Source organism: Sceloporus occidentalis, unplaced genomic scaffold (assembly GCF_023333645.1).
Source record: "Sceloporus occidentalis isolate IW3139 unplaced genomic scaffold, rSceOcc1.0.p SCAF_224, whole genome shotgun sequence".
Lineage (NCBI taxonomy): Eukaryota > Metazoa > Chordata > Lepidosauria > Squamata > Phrynosomatidae > Sceloporus > Sceloporus occidentalis.
In genome coordinates this window covers 1-22,307 of record NW_028317204.1, presented here as the reverse complement: position 1 = coordinate 22,307, position 22,307 = coordinate 1, and the positions used below count along the sequence as shown (strand labels likewise).

General features: G+C 44.0%; 1 protein-coding gene across 1 annotated transcript in view; it reads left to right on the top strand.

Annotated features, from left to right (window-relative positions):
* The window catches only part of LOC149276792 (mitogen-activated protein kinase kinase kinase 3-like), a 43,175-nt gene extending 22,731 nt beyond the window's left edge, over window positions 1–20,444 (top strand). Inside the window, exons 4-16 of the mRNA XM_089503264.1 lie at window positions 1,357–1,394; window positions 5,032–5,131; window positions 10,879–11,037; window positions 12,846–12,957; window positions 13,413–13,531; window positions 16,083–16,156; window positions 16,614–16,678; window positions 17,411–17,503; window positions 17,833–18,027; window positions 18,294–18,442; window positions 18,636–18,767; window positions 19,008–19,137; window positions 20,263–20,444. Of these exons, the coding sequence (XP_089359390.1) occupies window positions 1,357–1,394; window positions 5,032–5,131; window positions 10,879–11,037; window positions 12,846–12,957; window positions 13,413–13,531; window positions 16,083–16,156; window positions 16,614–16,678; window positions 17,411–17,503; window positions 17,833–18,027; window positions 18,294–18,442; window positions 18,636–18,767; window positions 19,008–19,137; window positions 20,263–20,444 (1,548 nt within the window). The remainder of the gene's footprint in view (window positions 1–1,356; window positions 1,395–5,031; window positions 5,132–10,878; window positions 11,038–12,845; window positions 12,958–13,412; window positions 13,532–16,082; window positions 16,157–16,613; window positions 16,679–17,410; window positions 17,504–17,832; window positions 18,028–18,293; window positions 18,443–18,635; window positions 18,768–19,007; window positions 19,138–20,262) is intronic.
* The last annotated feature ends 1,863 nt before the right edge of the window (window positions 20,445–22,307 follow it).

Sequence of the window (22,307 nt, the reverse complement as noted above, 5' to 3'; positions counted from 1 at the left end):
GCGGCCCCGTCATCCGGAGGATGAGATTATGGAAAGTTAGCTTTTATGTCCTCGGCTTGCAGACAAGTTGTAAATACGTGAAATTCTTCAGGCCGCCCGCGCAGCGCGATTACTTTCCAATCAAGAGGATCCGAGGTGTGTCCCGCGGGGCAAAGTCCGGGCCTCACGGGGAGGACTTACACATAGCGTGGCCCCGTCCCATGGCGGAAGCTCAATATCATTAACCAGAACCAGAACCAGGGTCTCCGGCACCCGGGGCAGAATCAGAGCTCCTACCCCGCCCTTACGCTGCGTCCGCTTTCAGAAGGGGTACAAAGACATTGGCCCCGGCAGCTCCAGCGTGTCCCTCACCATGTGGTGTCTGGGGGGGGGATAGGTGCTGCCAATGGTTATATTCTAAAGCTGGAGGGTCGGAGGCTTAGATGGAACTTTACTGAAAGGGTGATAGATAAGTGGAACAGCCTCCCAGCAGAAGTGGTAGAGGGTAATACAGTGAGGGTATTAAACATGCATGGGATAGACATACGGCTCCTGAATCTAAGACGAGACCAACGACTGATTAAGGTTTGAGTCGTTACAGCAGGAGAAACGGGCGACTAGACGGGGGCCGGATGGGGCCGATCTGCCGGCAGGCTCTGTTTATGTGCTGAAAATAAGTCTGTGTATCCAAACTGTGTAATGTTTCTGTTTGCGATGCATAAAACAGCAGCCCTGCTTACACCGAGGTGTTTCTACGATGCTCAGTAAGCTCGGTGACGTAAAACGGCAATAAAAGGGTTATTTCCGGCTCGAGCCTCTTTGTTTTTGCACGTTGTATCCATATGTAGCAGCGAACGTTTAGCCAAAGGTACTAAAAAGTGTCTGATTTCAGGGTTTAGGAGACTGGCCCCTAAAATTCAGGAATATGACGGCGTCCGGTGGGCCATTTATCATCCAAATAAAAAGGACAGATTTCAAAAAAATATGAAAATATATAAAATTAGTAGCCGATCCAGAAGGTGTCAGGTGCATGCTGGGAAACTCCTGGCTTCACTGTGTATTGTGAAAGGCTGCACGGCCCTGTATAATGTATAGTTAAATCTGTGTTTCTATAAATAAAATGTAATACCGGTAATAATAATTAAATTTTAATTCAATAAATAAAATGTATATAATTATGCCAGTACCTTTCTATTTATTATTATTTTTATTATAATTAATAATCATTTTATTTTTCTAAATAATAATAATGATTATTATTATTAATATTACTATTATTGATATTAATCATAATATTATTTCACTTTTTTATTAAAAAATGTTCTTCCTATTTTCAGTATTTTTACTAAATTATCCTCATTTTTTTTCCTCCAGCAGGATGCCAGGATTAAGTTTGAATACAATGGAGAAAAGAGGTACGTCAGCAGCCCAACGCCGCACGGGGGAACCGAAGACGCAATCCAAGCCGTCAGATTTCAGCGCATGTTATTATTATAGGAGCGATTATTCATTCAGACATGCGGGGGTTAATCCTTCATACCTCTTCACACCTCTACATCACGTGTCCAGCGGCTAGGGCTTTACCACGACGTTTTATTCTAATATAAATTATTAATACATAAACATATTCCCCGCTCTTTGCGTTATAACGACTGTGGGGAGTGCAGAGGCTTTGGACACACAGGAGTCTCACGCATGTTTAAATTCCCTCACTGTATTAACCTCTACCACTTCTGCTGGGAGGTTGTTTCAGTTAACTACCACCCTCTATGTAAAGTAAAACTTCTTTATATTCCATCTCAGTCTCTGACTCTCTAGTGTTAGATTCCGGTCTCTTGTTGTAACTTTTCTCCTCCTGTGGAATAATCTTCCCTCCAGTGCTTTATTAAAGCCATTTATGTATTTCAATGTTTCTCTCCTCTCCTCTTTCTCTCCCCCTCTCTCCTCTCTCTCTCTTTCTCCCCCTCTCTCTTCCTCTCCTCGCTCTTTCTCTCTCTCTCCTCTCTCCCCCTCTTTTTTTCCTCTCCTGTCTCTCTTCCCTCTCTCTTCCTCTCTCTCTCGTCTCCTCTCTCTCTCTCGTCTCCTCTCTCTCTCGTCTCCTCTCTCTCTCTCTCTCTCGTCTTCTCTTCTCTCTCGTCTCCTCTCTCTCTCATCTCCTCTCTCTCTCTCTCTCGTCTCCTCTCTCTCGTCTCCTCTCGTCTCCTCTCTCTTCCTCTCCCCTCTCTCTCCCCCTCTCACTCCACTCCTCTCTCTGTCCCCTCTCCACTCTGTCCCCTCTCTCCACGCTGTCCCCTCTCTCCACGCTGTCCCCTCTCTCCACTCTATCCCCTCTCCACTTTGTCCCCTCTCTCCACTCTGTCCCCTCTCCACTCTGTCCCCTCTCCACTCTGTCCCCTCTCTCCACTCTGTCCCCTCTCTCCACTCTGTCCCCTCTCTCCACTCTGTCCCCTCTCTCCACTCTGTCCCCTCTCCACTCTCTACTCTCTCCCCTCTCCACTCTCTCTCCCTCTCCACTCTCTTCCTCTCCCCCTCTCCTTTCTCTTCTCTCCTCCACACTGTACACATTCTCAGCATCTTGATTAAAGCAGTCTTTCAGCGCTAGTACCCAGGTGGCCAACACGACTTGAGTATGAGTGCAAAGTAAGAACTCAAACAGATGTTGCTTACCTGCGGTGAGGAAGCCCCTGTTTGCGCATGGGGTGCACTCACTGTTTGCAGTCTCTGGCAGTGCATGGAAAGCCAAGGAATGCGCAGCTGCAGGGTATTTTGCAGGATGCAGCTTGGTGCAGTTGCTTCTGGTATCTGCATGCTCATAGTGCTTTTATTTTTTTCTGTATTTTTAAAAAAATAAATACAAACTAAATTAAAAACTTTCTTCAGTATTTTTTTTTATTTTTTTCTGTATTTATTTTTTTAAACTTTTTTCTGTATTTTTTTATTATTTCTGTATTTATTTTTTTTAACTTTTTTCTGTATTTTTCATTTATTCTGTATTTACATTTTTTTTTTACTTTTTTCTGTATTTTTTTTATATTCATTAATTTTTTCTGTATTGATTTTTTTTTTAACTTTTTGTTCTGTATTTAATCATGTTTGTCAGCCTCGGGTGATTTGCTGCTTGTTTCTAAATGTAGAACCTTTCGTTTCCTTCGTACACTTCCCGTGGAAAAGGTGCATGAATTACCTTCGGAGTGTTTGTTGTTTGGCCCGAGTGCTGTGTATACGCTGTATTTGAACGGGACCTTCTGACTCTATCCTTTTAGATAAGCAGATTTTGGGCACAGATCCTAGAATAATAGCGTGACCTATAAAAATAATAATAGTTGTAGCCCGCAGCCTGTCCGTTGCCAGTTTAATGGAAACTGTCTTGTTGGGATGTTTTTACGCTCATCGATCCCGTAGAGGAAAAGACTTTATATTGGACAGAATGGCTACTAAAGTCATGGATCTGGATCTCTTAAAGGGGAAGTGCAACGAATAAAAAACAACAAAAAACTTTAAGCATTGAAAACCTGTTTTTTTCCAAATTGCAGACTTGCCGTTGCTGTCAGTCATGTGATATTTTGGGTGACTTTCCCGGCTCAAACACCACACTGAGCTGATGCTTTATGGCGATGCTAATAAAGTCCGTCCCTCCATAGACTTTCATTAGTCAGAGAGTCTGACTGAGTGATTAAGACTGAGCCATTCTATTGTCCCCCACAGGCAGTATGATAAGGATTCGGGGTGTTTGTTTAGTAGATCGGGGATCAGATAACAGAGCGAGAACCTCATACAAATGGAGATGACAGATGTTTAACGTAGAAAAAGGAAATGTTATGCATTAGGAAAAAACATTTTTAGAATTATGGGAAAAAAAATAGTGACATCCGGAAGAAAAGGTTGTGTATTTTTTTTTTCTGGTTTCCATGGCAACAGCTTAGCGCCTGCTTTTATGTCACATGACAATTAAGGATTCCCAGAAAAAAAAAAGTGAATTATTCCAGGGAAGAGCTTGGGCATTCAGCAGTGAGAGGGATGGTCAGTGATGAAAGTGTTAAATTCAGCAGCGTAGGCGGAAAGTGATTCCCAGATGACTTTTTTTGCGTCTTTTTCTCCAAAACACATAAAATATTAAGTAATATTTGTTAGTAGATGTGAGTCGGATGAGGCGTATTGTGTCTCGATCGCTCGCCCAGACACAATAACATTTCGAAGGGTTTGAGGAATAACTTGCCTTGGAAGCGAGACTTGGGAATTCTGAGTCATTCAGCAAGTCCCCGCTACAGGAGATGCTAACTCTCCCGCCGTTACCACCCTAGTCACGCCTTTATATATATATATATTTATTTATTTTCAATAGCTATTTTAAGATAAAAAAAAAAAAAAAAAAGAGAATGGTGTTTCCTGCACTGATTCTGATAACGGAAGGCTGGCGCGTTAAAGGCCTTTTTGAGTTTGTTATAAAACGTCGGCAGTTATATAGATTGATCAGTTTAGCAAGGAGGAAAAATGAAGGTTTAACATTTAGTTGAGATCTGCTGCTATGATGACCCATCCAGACTGTCCATTTTTCTTACCTGTTGTTCCCAAAAGCCTTATACCTAGCCTTTGCAGTTTAAAAACCCTCTCAACCACCACTTATGGGAGGCATTTCCACTTATCCACTCCCCTCTTAATAAAGCAATACTTCACAGCTGAAGCGCCATACCCATAAATATAGCGATTCCTATGGACTTTCTCATCATGTATGAGGCCACAATGAACATGAGTACTCTACAGATTGATGACCCCCCCCCCCAAAAAAAGAACATTTTACTTTACCGAGAGGGTGGTAGATAAGTGGAAAAGCCTCTCAGCAGCAGTGGTTGTAATACAGTGAGGGGATTAAACACGCATGGGATAGACATACGGCTCCTGAATCTAACACGAGACCAACGACTGATTAAGGTTTGAGTCGTTACAGCAGGAGAAACGGGCGACTAGACGGGGGCCGGATGGGGCCGGATGCTTTGATGTGTACGGCACAAACTGTAAACGATTATGTATTGTGTTTTTTCTTTTCTCTTGCAGGATTATTGAGTTTCGGAGGCCGATAAAGTTCAAAGATGTCATGCAGAAAGTTACAGATGCCTTTGGGCAAACAATGGAATTACACTATGCAAACAATGAGGTAATCGCTCCGTTTCTTTACCCAAATCCGACTCGGTGACAATTAACTCTCATGCCCACAATCCGACGCATCGCTAATTCAGCGCCGCCGACTATGACGCTGCTGTAGAAATCAATAATTAAAAATCTGCTACAATCGGAAAATTAGAACCTAAATCCAGACGTATCCTTATAAAATCTAGAATTATTAAAGAAACCTTTATTATTCTTAGAATTCTATTAAAATAATTATTTAGTCATTGGATTATTTTAATTAAAAAAAAAAAAAAAAAGGATTTATTAAAAAAAAATTATTTAAAAAAAGGCAAAATCTCTTTTTAAAAAGAGGATTGTTTTTTTTTTTTACTTAAATATTGTATATGGAACTTCAGGGCACTTTTTTCTATGTGGAAAAATATGTTTTACGTGTCGTATACATGGAATATTAAATTTTTTTTAGCGGAATGCTTTTTTCGAGACCAGGGCAGTTTTTTGGCAGCATTGTAGGAAAACTCCGCTTGGCTCTGAGGTTTTCCGTGCAGCGATGCCCGATCAGGCAGAGCGAAAATATCCTCCAATCGCTGAGTGGAAGAGCTTCCTGGATTCAAATCTTACACAGTTCAGTGCTGGAACGCTGCCACCTGCTGGCGGCCACAAAACTTACAGAACGTGTAATAAACTTTACATTTTCTTTTTTTTTTATTTGAAAAACTTTTTTTTCATAGAATATTTATTTTAATTAAAAAAAAAAATTATAAAAAATATACGCAGTCCAGGTGTCAATTTTAAATATAAAATAAAATTAAAAAAAAATCTATACAGAGGGAAGGATCAATGAGATACTTTAAAAAACAGTAAAAATGTTAGTATCCAGTAACGTAAAAAAAAACACATTTGTATTCGTCTGCTAAATTTCTCACTTTTCACTAGTTGAGTAGATTACAATTGTTGTTATAGCGCCAGCAGATTTTGTAGCGCTGTTACAATATGGACACATGTTAAGGCATATTGGTGCAGAAGGAGAAGGCGGCCCTGGTGTTGTGAGTTTACAATCAGTTAGTTGAAATTTCTGGTGCGCATATATTTAATATATATATATATATATACTATTTATATATATATATATATATATATAGTATATTTATTATATTAATATTTATTATCGTTTTAAAATAATTTGCATAATTTTTTTAATATATATTTTTTTTAAAAGATGCCGCATGAGCTGTTCTCTGGCAAGCTGGAGAATTAATATCCCTTTATATTTTAGGTGTGTCAGTGTTTTACACCTATGTCGTTTTTTAGGAAGCCAGAGGTGCGCTGTTAAAATGCTTCCCCCGTGCTGCTCAAAAAAAAGCAAACACAAAAAAAAGAATAATATAATGAAGTGCCTGGGGGGGAGGGGGAATGAAGCGTTGATTTGTGAAATGTTAAAATATGCTCTAAAATACAAGCAGGTTATGGTTAGTGAGTTTTTATTGCATTGGACTCTTGTAAACTTTCATAACCCTGATTTCAGTTAAAGGTTTTTGTTCCGCTTCAGCGTTAACACCCCACGGGCCTAAATGTATCTCGTATTATGCAATGTATATATTTATACACCGTATCTATCTATCTATCTATCTATCTATCTATATACCGTATATATATATATATATATATATATATATATATTGACCTAATTGGTTTTCTGTTAGAATAAATTGCTCCAGGATACATGAAACGGCTTTATTGTTGTACTTCCTGCTGCAGAAGAGAAACTTCCCAATCGCTGTCCTTTCATTGTGTTCGCCAGACGGCTTTCCGTTCCACTGAAACTGAGTTTAATTCAATGCCTTTTAAAGCCGACGTCTCCCCCAAAATACATCACATAATTACGTGTATAAAAAAGATTTCCAGTTAAAAATCTTGAGATGTTAGATTCAATTTAATGTTAGATTTCAACCACAGGCTCAGCCACGGAATCCAATACGATATGGGTATTACGGGCACTCATATATCCTGATTCCCCCACCAGTCAGAAAACACATTACAACGCTACATAATAAGGAGTCGGTATAGCGCACGCTAGGAATATTGTGTTCTGAGGATTTCAAGTTTTCAAAAATATTCTGGTTTTTGCCCCATAATATAAAGTTTTCAGGCAGCTGCATATCAGCCATTTGTATGATTATCGCTCTGTTATCTGACCCCCGATCTACTAAACACCCCCACTCCTTATCATACTGCCTGTGGGGAACAATAGAATGGCTCAGTCCTAATCAACCAGTTGGACTCTCTGACTAATGGAAGTCTATGGAGGAACAGCATAGCCATAAATATCACATGACTGACAACAATGGCGCCTCCAAGTCTGCAGATAAAGGGAGTTTATTGGGACAAAACTATTGGCCATTAAAGGGGGCTTATATAATATTACTGTGTATACAGCGCTGGGGGTTATATTACTGTATAGAGCGCTGGGGGTTATATTACTGTATACAGCGCTGGAGGTTATATTACTGTATACAGCGCTGGGGGTTATATTACTGTGTATACAGCGCTGGGGGTTATATTACTGTATAGAGCGCTGGGGGTTATATTACTGTATACAGCGCTGGAGGTTATATTACTGTATACAGCGCTGGGGGTTATATTACTGTATACAGCGCTGGGGGTTATATTACTGTATACAGCGCTGGGGGTTATATTACTGTATACAGCGCTGGGGGTTATATTACTGTATACAGCGCTGGAGGGTTATTACTGTATACAGCGCTGGGGGTTATATTACTGTATACAGCGCTGGGGGTTATATTACTGTATACAGCGCTGGAGGGTTATTACTGTATACAGCGCTGGGGGTTATATTACTGTATACAGCGCTGGGGGTTATATTACTGTATACAGCGCTGGGGGTTATATTACTGTATACAGCGCTGGGGGTTATATTACTGTATACAGCGCTGGGGGTTATATTACTGTATACAGCGCTGGGGGTTATATTACTGTATACAGCGCTGGGGGTTATATTACTGTATACAGCACTGGGGGTTATATTACTGTATACAGTGCTGGGGTTATATTACTGTATACAGCACTGGGGTTATATTACTGTATACAGCGCTTGGGGTTATATTACTCTATACAGCGCTGGGGGGGTTATATTACTCTATACAGCGCTGGAGGGTTATATTACTGTATACAGCGCTGGGGGGATATATTACTGTATACAGCGCTGGGGGGATATATTACTGTATACAGCGCTGGGGGTTATTACTGTATACAGTGCTGGGGGTTATATTACTGTATACAGCACTGGGGGTTATATTACTGTATACAGCGCTGGGGGTTATATTACTGTATACAGTGCTGGGGGTTATATTACTGTATACAGCGCTGGGGTTATATTACTGTATACAGCGCTTGGGGTTATATTACTGTATACAGCGCTGGGGGTTATATTACTGTATACAGCGCTGGGGGGATATATTACTGTATACAGCGCTGGGGGTTATATTACTGTATACAGCACTGTGGGTTATATTACTGTATACAGCACTGGGGGGGTTATATTACTGTATACAGCGCTTGGGGTTATATTACTCTATACAGCACTGGGGGGGTTATATTACTGTATACAGTGCTGGGGGTTATTACTGTATACAGCGCTGGGGGTTATATTACTGTATACAGTGCTGGGGGGTTATATTACTCTATACAGCACTGGGGGGGATATATTACTGTATACAGTGCTGGGGGTTATTACTGTATACAGCTCTGGGGGTTATATTACTGTATACAGTGCTGGGGGGTTATATTACTGTATACAGTGCTGGGGGTTATATTACTGTATACAGCGCTGGGGGTTATATTACTGTATACAGCGCTTGGGGTTATATTACTGTATACAGCGCTGGGGGGTTATATTACTGTATACAGCGCTGGGGGGTTATATTACTATATACAGTGCTGGGGGGATATATTATTGTATACAGCGCTGGGGGGTTATATTACTGTATACAGTGCTGGGGGGATATATTATTGTATACAGCGCTGGGGGGTTATATTACTGTATACAGCGCTGGGGGTTATATTACTGTATACAGCACTGGGGGGATATATTATTGTATACAGCGCTGGGGGGTTATATTACTGTATACAGCGCTGGGGGTTATATTACTGTATACAGCGCTGGGGGGTTATATTACTGTATACAGTGCTGGGGGTTATATTACTGTATACAGCGCTGGGGGTTATATTACTGTATACAGCGCTGGGGGTTATATTACTGTATACAGCGCTGGGGGTTATATTACTGTATACAGCGCTGGGGGTTATATTACTGTATACAGCGCTGGGGGTTATATTACTGTATACAGCGCTGGGGGGTTATATTACTGTATACAGCGCTGGGGGGTTATATTACTGTATACAGCGCTGGGGGTTATATTACTGTATACAGCGCTGGGGGGTTATATTACTGTATACAGCTCTGGGGTTATATTACTGTATACAGCGCTGGGGGTTATATTACTGTATACAGCGCTGGGGGTTATATTACTGTATACAGCGCTGGGGGGTTATATTACTGTATACAGTGCTGGGGTTATATTACTGTATACAGCGCTGGGGGTTATATTACTGTATACAGCGCCGGGGGGTTATATTTCTGTATACAGCGCTGGGGGTTATATTACTGTATACAGCGCTGGGGGTTATATTTCTGTATACAGCGCCGGGGGGTTATATTTCTGTATACAGCGCTGGGGGTTATATTTCTGTATACAGCGCTGGGGGTTATATTACTGTATACAGCGCTGGGGGTTATATTACTGTATACAGCACTGGGGGTTATATTTCTGTATACAGCGCTGGGGGTTATATTACTGTATACAGCTCTGGGGTTATATTACTGTATACAGCGCTGGGGGTTATATTACTGTATACAGCGCTGGGGGTTATATTACTGTATACAGCGCTGGGGTTATTACTGTATACAGCGCTGGGGGTTATATTACTGTATACAGCGCCGGGGGGTTATATTTCTGTATACAGCGCTGGGGGTTATATTACTGTATACAGCGCCGGGGGGTTATATTTCTGTATACAGCGCTGGGGGTTATATTACTGTATACAGCGCCGGGGGGTTATATTTCTGTATACAGCGCTGGGGGTTATATTACTGTATACAGCGCTGGAGGTTATATTACTGTATACAGTGCTGGAGGTTATATTACTGTATACAGCGCTGGGGGTTATATTACTGTATACAGCGCTGGGGGTTATATTACTGTATACAGCACTGGGGGTTATATTTCTGTATACAGCGCTGGGGGTTATATTACTGTATACAGCTCTGGGGTTATATTACTGTATACAGCGCTGGGGGTTATATTACTGTATACAGCGCTGGGGGTTATATTACTGTATACAGCGCTGGGGGGTTATATTACTGTATACAGTGCTGGGGTTATATTACTGTATACAGCGCTGGGGGTTATATTACTGTATACAGCGCTGGGGGGTTATATTACTGTATACAGCGCTGGGGGTTATATTACTGTATACAGCGCCGGGGGGTTATATTTCTGTATACAGCGCTGGGGGTTATATTACTGTATACAGCGCCAAGGCTTATATTTGAATGTTTATTTCGGGAGGTAGGTATAAACGTGTATTGTATGTTGGTAGAATGATTGTGTTGTAAATAATTGTGGTTTGACTGAAAGACTCCTTTTTTCCCCGTTTTTGTGAATCATGGATGTTGGTTCCTCCGATGTCTTCCAGCTCCTGGTTCCCCTGAAGTGTCAGGATGATTTGGACAAAGCCTTAGAAAACTTGGACATGAGCCTCTCTTTGAAGAGTTTGAAAATACTTGTGAAAGCGCCAAAGAAAAATATCGTGAGTGGACTTTGTCTTCCGCCGGGAGTTGTGGATTCGGGGAGGGTGGTTTGGGCAGCAGACAGAAGGCGATGAAAAAAAATCTCAGAGCCGGCGGATCGTAGCGAAGATTAAAGCGATCCGGTCACATTAATCATCATGCGTGACGCCTCATATGTGTTCGGTTAAAATGTCACGGGCCGGCGTAGAAAGTTTGTAAGATATTTTTAGTATTACATTTTCCAAAAAAACCCCCAAAAACGGAAGAATCGACTCCAAGCCAGACGGTGTGGGGGGGAGGGGGGGTGAAATATTTGTCCAGTTTATCGGGCAGCTCACAGCTCGTGTCCAGTCACCACGGTAAATCCAGAAGATGACCGGCGCATGGCCAAACGTTCTCGATTGTATTTAATACATCTTATTCTGCATGGAAACCCGGCCAACGCTCGTCAGCGTGGTGCGATTGCAGTTTTTGGGGCTGCTTCCCCCCCCCTTGTTTTAAAGTTTTCCTGCAGGGCGTTATCGTAGGCCGTGTTTAATAACCTTCCGCGTGACAACACGACCGCGCTACGGTGACATCACGTTACGGGGACGTCACTTGGGGCTGGCATCTTTTGTGGCATCATTTACTGGAGTCCTTTGAGAGGCTTACTGGTGACAAAATATGTCACGGGAGAACAGGAGACGAGAAAGAAAATCGAGAAAGCAGAGGAGAGAGGAAAAAGAGAAAGAGGAGAGAGGAGAGAAAAAGAGAAAGGGGAGGGCAGAGACGAGAGAAAGGGGAGGGGAGACAAGAAAGAGAAAGGAGAAGGGATGCAAAGAAGAATGGAGAGGAGAGAAAAAAGAGAAAGGGGAGGGCAGAGAAGAAAGAGAAAGGAGAGGATGACAAAAGGAAAGAAAAAAGAGAGAAGAGGAAAAAAGGAGACAGAAGAAACGAGAAAGTTATAAAGAACGGGAGAACAAACAAACAGGGAAAAAAGGAGAGGGAGCCAGAACCTTTTTATTCCAGCCCTGTCCGGGTGAAACATGGAGAGGGCATCCCAAGTGCCACCATGTAACGTTTGAATGTGTTACGCCGATGATGCCCCCATTGAACGCTCCATCTCTACCCCATTTTTTGCAAGCCCCGCGCCCGTTTTAGACGCTGCGAAGAAACTACGTCCGGCGGTCACGTTGGACAATAGACGTTTCCCAGAACAGCTAGTGAAACCGTACATAGGCCTGTCTATTGGGACTGTTCCTGCAAATCCAGGTCTGTTGGCAGTTATACCCTAGAGACAGCAAACTAATAAGATTATAAATATATAACTTTACCAACCATTACCCATACGTGTAGGTTTAATGATACGAATATTAACGAGCTCCCATAATGCATTGTGTTTGGCTGTAAGCTTCGTTATTTAAGATAGAGAGACCCTTTTCCCTGACGTTAAGTATAATAAATGTTCCGCCTCCGGGTAGAAGAATACACAATATGGGCGTATTTATCACTTTGTTGCGACGTATAGATTATAGGGATTTTTTATGCGCGTTATTAGTAAGAATTATTGTCTCGCAAAGATTTTTATTTTATTTTTCCATCATTTACTGCCAAAAACACGTTGGCTCCTTCCGAAACAGCCTGGTTCTCTTCTTGCAGTCCGTACGGTTCTTATAAAACTTGATATGGTTTTAACCATTTCAGTGCCAAAGTTGGGGGGGGGCGGGGCGCGGAATTTTGATTAGCTTTGTATTGACTATTGAGAACGGCACCAATTACCTTAAATTTATTTTGGAGGAATTTAAAAATTTAAGATTTGCAGAATTTTTATTTTGTAGAGATTTACAGGAAAACAAATTATTATATATATATATATTTTTTTTTTTATTGACAGTATCTGCAGCCTGTGGGTCCGAAGCAATATGAAATGCGGATATCCAAATCCGTGGGGGATATTTTGGGTTCTTTGTACAAAGATTCTGGGAAGACTCGGAAATGCTCCACAGGCAAGTCATCCTTACTTTTATTGTTCCGGCTGTGCGGGGATTTCAGCTGAACCCAACGCGGGTCCTAAAAATGAACTCGACGGGGTCCGAACAGCGAGGGGATGCTGCAGAAGTTTAGTAGCCTAAATCAAGTATTTGTACCCAAAATCACAGAAGGGCCAAGTTTATAAATTGTGAATTTTTGGGACCAGAATATCCACATCTCCCAGCGACAAATCCGTAGAGAAGACGTCTTGATGGCGGAATATGATGGTTCTTTTATGAGTTAATAAATAATAATAATTTGTGAGTTAATAATAATAATCATTTTTATTCAGTGACTTAAGAACGGTGAAAGTTAAATTATTTTTTCGACTAAGAATAATGGGAGTTCGAGCCCCACGGAGGTTTTACAGAATAAACTAAGTGTTCATAAATGTTTCTCGCTGTAAGTGTAAGCTGTGTGGCCCCTCCAGGTTCGCTGCACACGGGCCGGAGCTCGCCGCCGCCAGGCAGCGTCCCCGAAGAACAGCAACAAATTGCCCGGCAGGGATCGTATACGAGTATTCACAGCGAAGGGGAATTTATTCCGGAGGTAAGGAGAAAAAGATCCGGGTTTCTTGTTGTTTTTACATGAGTTTATTTCTATAAACGTGTATTACTAAACACATAGTGACCAAATACACTACCGTTCAACAGTTTGGGGGTTTTCAGGTAAAACGAGGACATTTCTGGCTGTAATATAATTACAAAAAGGGATTTCTAACCATCAATTAGCCTTTTAAACTTAAACTTGGATCAGCAAACACAACGTGCCATTGGAACCCAGGAGTGATGGGAGTGATAAAGGGCCATTGGAACACAGGAGTGATGGGAGTGGTAAAGGGTCACTGGAACACAGGAGTGATGGGAGTGATAAAGGGCCATTGGAACACAGGAGTGATGGAAGTGATAAAGGGCCATTGGAACACAGGAGTGATGGGAGTGATAAAGGGCCATTGAAAAACAGGAGTGATGGGAGTGATAAAGGGCCACTGGAACACAGGAGTGATGGGAGTGATAAAGAAGCATTCGATCACAGGAGTGATGGGAGTGAGAAAGGGCCATTGGAACACAGGAGTGATGGGAGTGATAAAGGACCATTGAAACACAGGAGTGATGGGAGTGAGAAAGGGCCATTGCAACACAGGAGTGATGGGAGTAATAAAGGGCCATTGGAACACAGGAGTGATGGGAGTGATAAAGGACCATTGAAACACAGGAGTGATGGGAGTGAGAAAGGGCCATTGGAACACAGGAGTGATGGGAGTGATAAAGGGCCATTGAAACACAGGAGTGATGGGAGTGATAAAGGGCCATTGAAACACAGGAATGATGGGAGTGGTAAAGGGTCACTGGAACACAGGAGTGATGGGAGTGATAAAGGGCCATTGGAACACAGGAGTGATGGAAGTGATAAAGGGCCATTGGAACACAGGAGTGATGGGAGTGATAAAGGGCCATTGAAAAACAGGAGTGATGGGAGTGATAAAGGGCCACTGGAACACAGGAGTGATGGGAGTGATAAAGAAGCATTCGATCACAGGAGTGATGGGAGTGAGAAAGGGCCATTGGAACACAGGAGTGATGGGAGTGATAAAGGGCCATTGAAAAACAGGAGTGATGGGAGTGATAAAGGGCCACTGGAACACAGGAGTGATGGGAGTGATAAAGAAGCATTCGATCACAGGAGTGATGGGAGTGAGAAAGGGCCATTGGAACACAGGAGTGATGGGAGTGATAAAGGACCATTGAAACACAGGAGTGATGGGAGTGAGAAAGGGCCATTGCAACACAGGAGTGATGGGAGTAATAAAGGGCCATTGGAACACAGGAGTGATGGGAGTGATAAAGGACCATTGAAACACAGGAGTGATGGGAGTGAGAAAGGGCCATTGGAACACAGGAGTGATGGGAGTGATAAAGGGCCATTGAAACACAGGAGTGATGGGAGTGATAAAGGGCCATTGAAACACAGGAGTGATGGGAGTGGTAAAGGGTCACTGGAACACAGGAGTGATGGGAGTGATAAAGGGCCATTGGAACACAGGAGTGATGGAAGTGATAAAGGGCCATTGGAACACAGGAGTGATGGGAGTGATAAAGGGCCATTGAAAAACAGGAGTGATGGGAGTGATAAAGGGCCACTGGAACACAGGAGTGATGGGAGTGATAAAGAAGCATTCGATCACAGGAGTGATGGGAGTGAGAAAGGGCCATTGGAACACAGGAGTGATGGGAGTGATAAAGGGCCATTGAAAAACAGGAGTGATGGGAGTGATAAAGGGCCACTGGAACACAGGAGTGATGGGAGTGATAAAGAAGCATTCGATCACAGGAGTGATGGGAGTGAGAAAGGGCCATTGGAACACAGGAGTGATGGGAGTGATAAAGGACCATTGAAACACAGGAGTGATGGGAGTGAGAAAGGGCCATTGCAACACAGGAGTGATGGGAGTAATAAAGGGCCATTGGAACACAGGAGTGATGGGAGTGATAAAGGGTCTCTGTGCGCCTATGAAGAGATTCCATAAAAAATCAGCCGTTTCCAGCTACAATAGTCATTTACAACATTAACCCCGTCTGCACTGGATTTCTGATCCATTTCATGTTATTTTAATGAGCAAAATCTCCTTTTCTTTCATAAACAAGGATATTTCTAAGTGACCCCAAAATTGTGAACAGTAGGGTATATATATATATTTTAACAAAGTCTGTCTATTGATCTAGAAATATCCGATTGTAGTTTTTAAGGTCCATATAGATATAGATATAGATCGAGCCGTATCGGTGCAAGAAAAGAGGGCGTATAGGTTTTTGGGCCACCATAGAAGAAGATGAAAAGTGACGTAATCCTCAGAGATCTCTTGAAAACTTATGTGACTAAAACAATTAACTCAGTAAAAAGTATCGCTTTTGACTGTTGACTCGATTACTAATAAGAAGAATCTTTAAAAAACAAACAAAAAAAAAACAGTATTGAATAAAAAAAAACCAAACAAAACCAAAAAAAAAACCAGGAGGACACCCCTGCCAAAATGATGCACTTTGGGGTGCACAGCGTAGCTAATCTCTCACGTTTTTTGTGCATTTCTTTACGTTCTCAGGGTCTCGATCCATTCATAAGTCCTAGCGGTTCCCTGTCGAGCAGCTGTCAGTCACTGGACCAATCCTTAGAAAGGTAAGTACGTCACGGGTCTGATGTCATCGTGAATTTGTTTTACATCGGCCCTCAGGTACTCCGGGAGAATAGGCTTTTTCTTTTGCTGGATAACTAAATCCAGCCCATGGAGAAGCTGTTAGGGGCGCCAGCTGTTTTTAGTGTAAATATTTTGTTGAATAACGACGACTTATCCTTTAAAATGCCTTTTTTATAGTAAATAATTGTTTTGCTTCTATTCATCGGTTTTATAGGAAAAAACGTTTATTTACATGAAAATACCTTTTCTTTCTAATATTTTATGGATAAATCTTGCCACACAGACCTATGGGATGAGATCATGTTTGAACTTTGGTTTCGTGATTTTTTCCTCCCCAATGCCTGTGTTTACTGGACAAACATTATGAGCAGTCCGTGCTATTTCTCCAGTCGGGGAAATCCCAAAGTAACTCAATATCTCTTTTTTTTTGGCTTTCAGTCCGGTTTTTTCCACTCCGGTTCCAAGACGACAAGGTCCACTCAAAGACAGCTTGGCTTGTTTAGGTAAAAGGATTTAACTTTATTCTTTAAAAAAGCTTCACGACGAGAGAGCCGAGAAATATAGGGGTGATATGGGGGATCTGCGGGGGGGATATGGGGGGGCTGCGGGGGAGAAATGGGGGAGCTGCGGGGGGGGATATGGGGGGCTGCGGGGGAGCTGCGGGGGGAGCAGGAATAAAGGGATAACGGGAACGTCCACCGGGTTTGGAGACGGTATCTGTGAGAGAATGTGGCAGGATGCCAGGGATCGATGTGCCAAGCTGGGAGCGTGCCAGAGGTCATGAATAAATGCGGGGCATTCACTTTGCCAAGAGGTCAGCCAACCAGTGTGTGTACTGGGAGTCTACCAGGGGCCAGTGTGGCCCTCAGAGAGATTGCCTGGAGGCCAGGACCGGGAGTCGGCGTGGCGTGCTGTAAGGGTTATGGCAGGACTGCGAGTCGGCGTGGCGTGCTGTAAGCGTGTTGTAAGCGTGATGGCAGGACCGGGAGTCGGCGTGGCGTGTTGTAAGCGTGCCGGCAGGACCGGGAGTCGGCGTGGCGTGCTGTATGCGTGCTGTATGCGTGCCGGCAGGACCGGGAGTCGGCGTGGCGTGCTGTAAGCGTGCTGTATGCGTGCTGTAAGCGTGCCGGCAGGACCGGGAGTCGGCGTGCTGTAAGCGTGCTGTATGCGTGCTGTAAGCGTGCCGGCAGGACCGGGAGTCATTCCAATGATCTTCTTTTCTTTTCGTTCTCTAGACTTTGAGATTCCGCTGTACGAAAGGTTCGGGAAAGGAGGCACTTTCCCCCGCCAGTTCCATTTTTCACAGAGCCGGAAAGACTACAACGACGGTGAGAGCGCCGGACGCACCTTTTCATTTCGTTTGCCCCGGATTAATAGAACATGCGCAGATTAACCCAGAAACGGTTATTATTCATTTCCACGCTTAATACAAACTCTGGATTTCATAGCAGATAAAACACATTCGGCCCGTCTGGTCCGTCCATCTTTTCCTGATGGCTAACGTGGAATAATTTTTTAATGTATTCAGTTTATTTACTAAAATGCATTATTTTATGATCTGTCCAAGATATTGTCCCTAGAGATAAAATAATACCGAATAAACGTTGGAAATGGGGTTGTAATATTTTGGGTGGTGTTCTCCGTTCCTCGCCCTCAGGTCGGCGCACCTTTCCGAGGAGTTACGCCCCGCCGGAGAACCTGTTCCAGCTGAGTTCCGGAAACCGAACGCGGAGCGTGAAAGGGGAGAGCTCGCTGATAACGCTGCAGTTTGAGGAGTCCAGGAAACGCGGCTTCAGCTCAGACCAGAACCTGCCGTTCTCCGTTCCCTCTTCGTCTGACCACTGCGCCAAGTGTAAGTCGGTGGAACCCAGCGGTGCGGTCAAAGCGGGGCAGCGAGGCCATCTGCTTCGTTTTCCCGCTGCCGTTCCCATCTGATGGCCGCATGGGGTCGTTGGCCATCGCGTTCTCCTGCTGTTGTGAATTGAGCCTTGAGGGACGGGGAGTCTTCTCCGGGGTCCTTCAGACCTCTAGTTGTCCCAAAACATCCCCCTTCGTTGAGTGTCGGCGGGGAATATCCCAGTGGGGGGCATTGTTTCTTACGCCGATATTTCCTTGCAGCCCCTCAGGCTCCTGAGAACTGGAGGCTGGGAAAACTGCTGGGACGGGGAGCCTTCGGCGAGGTCTACCTGTGTTACGACGTGGACACCGGCAGAGAACTGGCGGTCAAGCAGGTGCCCTTCGACCCAGACAGCCAAGAAACCAGCAAGGTGAGCATTTAACCGGCAGCTTCTGTGACGCGAGACATGCGCAGGTGTGGGACAGAAGCTTTTGTGTCACAAACTGGCGACACCGCCGTAGGTGCCGCACATAATGAGCGTAACGGATGAGTCTTTCCTGCGTCGTCGGGGGGGTTTGGTCGCTCGGTATCACAGTTTGTTTCACCGTCCCGCTCTCTCGCAGGAAGTCAATGCCCTTGAATGTGAGATTCAGCTGCTGAAGCTTCATCGCCACGAACGCATCGTCCAGTATTACGGCTGCCTGCGCGACCCGGCAGAGAGGAAGCTCTCCATCTTTGTGGAGTATATGCCAGGGGTGAGGAACACGGCAGTATCCATTTTTATTATTTTAAACTAAACGCATGGTTTGTTTTTTTTTACACGTTTAGGCAGAATTTTTAAATATGAAATCTATTTTTTTTTCTGTTCCCTACAAACACGATCGTTTGAAAGTTGATAAACCTAGAACCAGAATCTGAACGTTCTAGATAAAGGCACAGAAAGCGTCAGGCTTCGGCCCGTCACGGACTTAACCTTCTTATGGTTATCTTTCCAGGGGTCGATTAAAGACCAACTGAAAGCGTATGGCGCTCTCACAGAGAACGTGACCCGGCGGTACACCAGGCAGATCCTACAAGGGGTCTCCTACTTGCACGCCAACATGATTGTACATAGAGACATCAAAGGTGGGTGTTTTCATGGAGACTCCGTAACGTGTGATCTGGCCCCTCGTTTGGAACGATTGGAACCCCGTTAAAACTTCACGTTATTCGCTGCGTGTTCTAGAACACCCTGTCCGGGTAGTGAATGGATGTTATTGCTGGGCAATGGTGCCCCCTGCTGGCTGATGGAAAATCCAATCCCCTACTACACCACTTACCGCGGCATCCAACCCCACAGAGACTGCTGTTCACCCCAGTAATATGTAACATCCTTGCCTCATTTAGGCTCTGCATTGGTCCCCTCAAGGGACCTTCGATAGAGTTCATAGTGCTCTAACTTACATGATGACAGATATATCCATTATTACAGCCAGCTAATGATGGCTAAGGAATCACAGGTTTAACCCGTAGAACAGCCTTGAATGCCTTTTCTGATCTAAAATAAGGAAGGTTTACTTTACTGAGATGGTGGTAGATAAGTGGAACAGCCTCCCAGCAGAGGTGGTAGAGGGTAATACAGCGAGGAGATTTAAACATGCATGGGATAGACATACGGCTCCTGAATCTAAGACGAGACCAACGACTGATTAACGTCTCTACAGTGAGAGAAACGGGCGACTAGACGGGGGCCGGATGGGGCCGATCTGCCGGCAGGTTCTATGTTTGTGTGGATGTAAAGAGATGCTTTAGCCAGGAATTATTTGAACTTTAGAATTCCTAGGGGGAGTAATCTTCACGTCCGTCTCTTTTTTACGGCTCTTCTGTCTACTTTTGCTGTTAATTCTGAGAATTATCTGTCCGGCACAGCAAATAGCCCCCCCCCCCCCGGCCGATTTGGGTTACGGAGCGGCACTGTCCCTTTAAACGGCTCTGGAGGAAATCACAGGATTTAAAATGCTTTCAGCTTCTTTCTTTCTTTCTTTTTTTCTGGTCTGGAATAGAGAGAGCGATCTCCGTGCCAGGCAGGAAATAATATTCCATGAAATGTCCAGGAAGGAAGGCTGAGGCCGTTAGATAAAACCCCCGGCCCTCGGCGGAGAGCTGCGCCGTGGCCTATCGCCCGTCCGTGTCCCGGATCGGCTAAATGCGCCCCGCGATTCCCCATGGCCGGGGCCGAGCGCAGGTTACGAGCCCTTTCTGTCCCCGCAGGTGCCAACATTCTGAGAGACTCCGCTGGGAACGTCAAACTCGGGGACTTCGGGGCCAGCAAGAGAATCCAAACCATCTGCATGTCCGGGACCGGCATCAAATCCGTGACGGGGACCCCGTACTGGATGAGCCCGGAGGTGATCAGCGGGGAAGGATACGGCAGGAAAGCAGATGTTTGGTGAGCGTTCTAGATTAAAAAAACAAAAAACAAACCGAAAAAAAAACCGATCTGTCTTTCCCACGGATAAAAAAATGAATCTGACGGCAGCAACTTGGCCAGAAAAAGGGAAAATTAAACAAAAAAAAGAAAAACGCATCGGTGGGGAGAGATTTACTAAGGTGTGAGTTGGAAGGACATTGCCTGTATGTTATGTACACGTTTTATGCGCTTTCAGGTAAGATTTTCTCCCAGAATGCATCTGATTGATTAACGTGCCACGGGGGCCACTCCGGGGCCCCTTGTCATTTGCAGAGAACAAGCAATCCTTTCATTTGTGGGCTGCCTCGCTTTAAAGGTGCCGTCCCACCTATTCTGCTCAATTTCACGCTGTTGTTTTTTCTTACTAGCATCAAAATAAGTTTTTAGATGTTTTTTTTAAGCAGTTGTAGTTTTTGCCCCATAATATAATGTTTTCGGGCAGCTGCATCTATTAGACAAACACCCCGAATCCTTATCATACTGCCTGTGGGGAACAATAGAATGGCTCAGTCTTATCAACCCAGTTGGACACTCTCACTAATGAAAGTCTATGGAGGGACGGACTTCATTAGCATCGCCATAAAGCATCAGCTCAGTGCGGTGTTTGAGCCGGGAAAGTCAACCAAATTATCACATGACTGACAGCAACGGCGGCTCCAGGTCTGCAGATAAAGGGAGTTTATTGGAACAAAATGAGATAAAACCAGACATTACCGTATACAGAGCTGGGGGTTATATTACTGTATACAGTGCTGGGGGGGTTATATTACTGTATACAGCGCTGGGGGTTATATTACCGTATACAGCGCTGGGGGGGTTATATTACTGTATACAGCGCTGGGGGGTATATTACTGAATACAGTGCTGGGGGGTATATTACTGTATACAGCGCTGGGGGGTTTTATTACCGTATACAGCGATGGGGGTTATATTACTGTATACAGTGCTGGGGGTTATATTACTGTATACAGCGCTGGGGGGTTATATTACTGTATACAGCACTGGGGGGTTATATTACTGTATACAGCGCTGGGGGGTTATATTACTGTATACAGCGTTGGGGGTTATATTACTGTATACAGCGCTGGGGGTTTTTATTACCGTATACAGCGATGGGGGTTATATTACCTTATACAGCGCTGGGGGGGGTTATATTACTGTATACAGCGCTGGGGGGGGTTATATTACTGTATACAGTGCTGGGGTTATATTACTGTATACAGCGCTGGGGGGTTATATTACTGTATACAGCGCTGGGGGTTATATTACTGTATACAGCGCTGGGGGTTTTTATTACCGTATACAGCGATGGGGGTTATATTACCTTATACAGCGCTGGGGGGGTTATATTACTGTATACAGCGCTGGGGGGTATATTACTGTATACAGCGCTGGGGGTAATATTACTGTATACAGCGCTGGGGGTAATATTACTGTATACAGCGCTGGTGGTTATATTACTGTATACAGCGCTGGGGGTAATATTACTGTATACAGCGTTGGGGGTAATATTACTGTATACAGCGTTGGGGGTAATATTACTGTATACAGCGCTGGGGGTTATATTACTGTATACAGCGCTGGGGGGTTATATTACTGTATACAGCGCTGGGGGTTATATTTCTGTATACAGCGCTGGGGGTTATATTACTGTATACAGCGCTGGGGGTTATATTACTGTATACAGCGCTGGGGGTAATTACTGTATACAGCGCTGGTGGTTATATTACTGTATACAGCGCTGGGGGTTATATTACTGTATACAGCACTGGGGGTTATATTTCTGTATACAGCGCTGGGGGTTATATTACTGTATACAGCGCTGGGGGGTTATATTACTGTATAC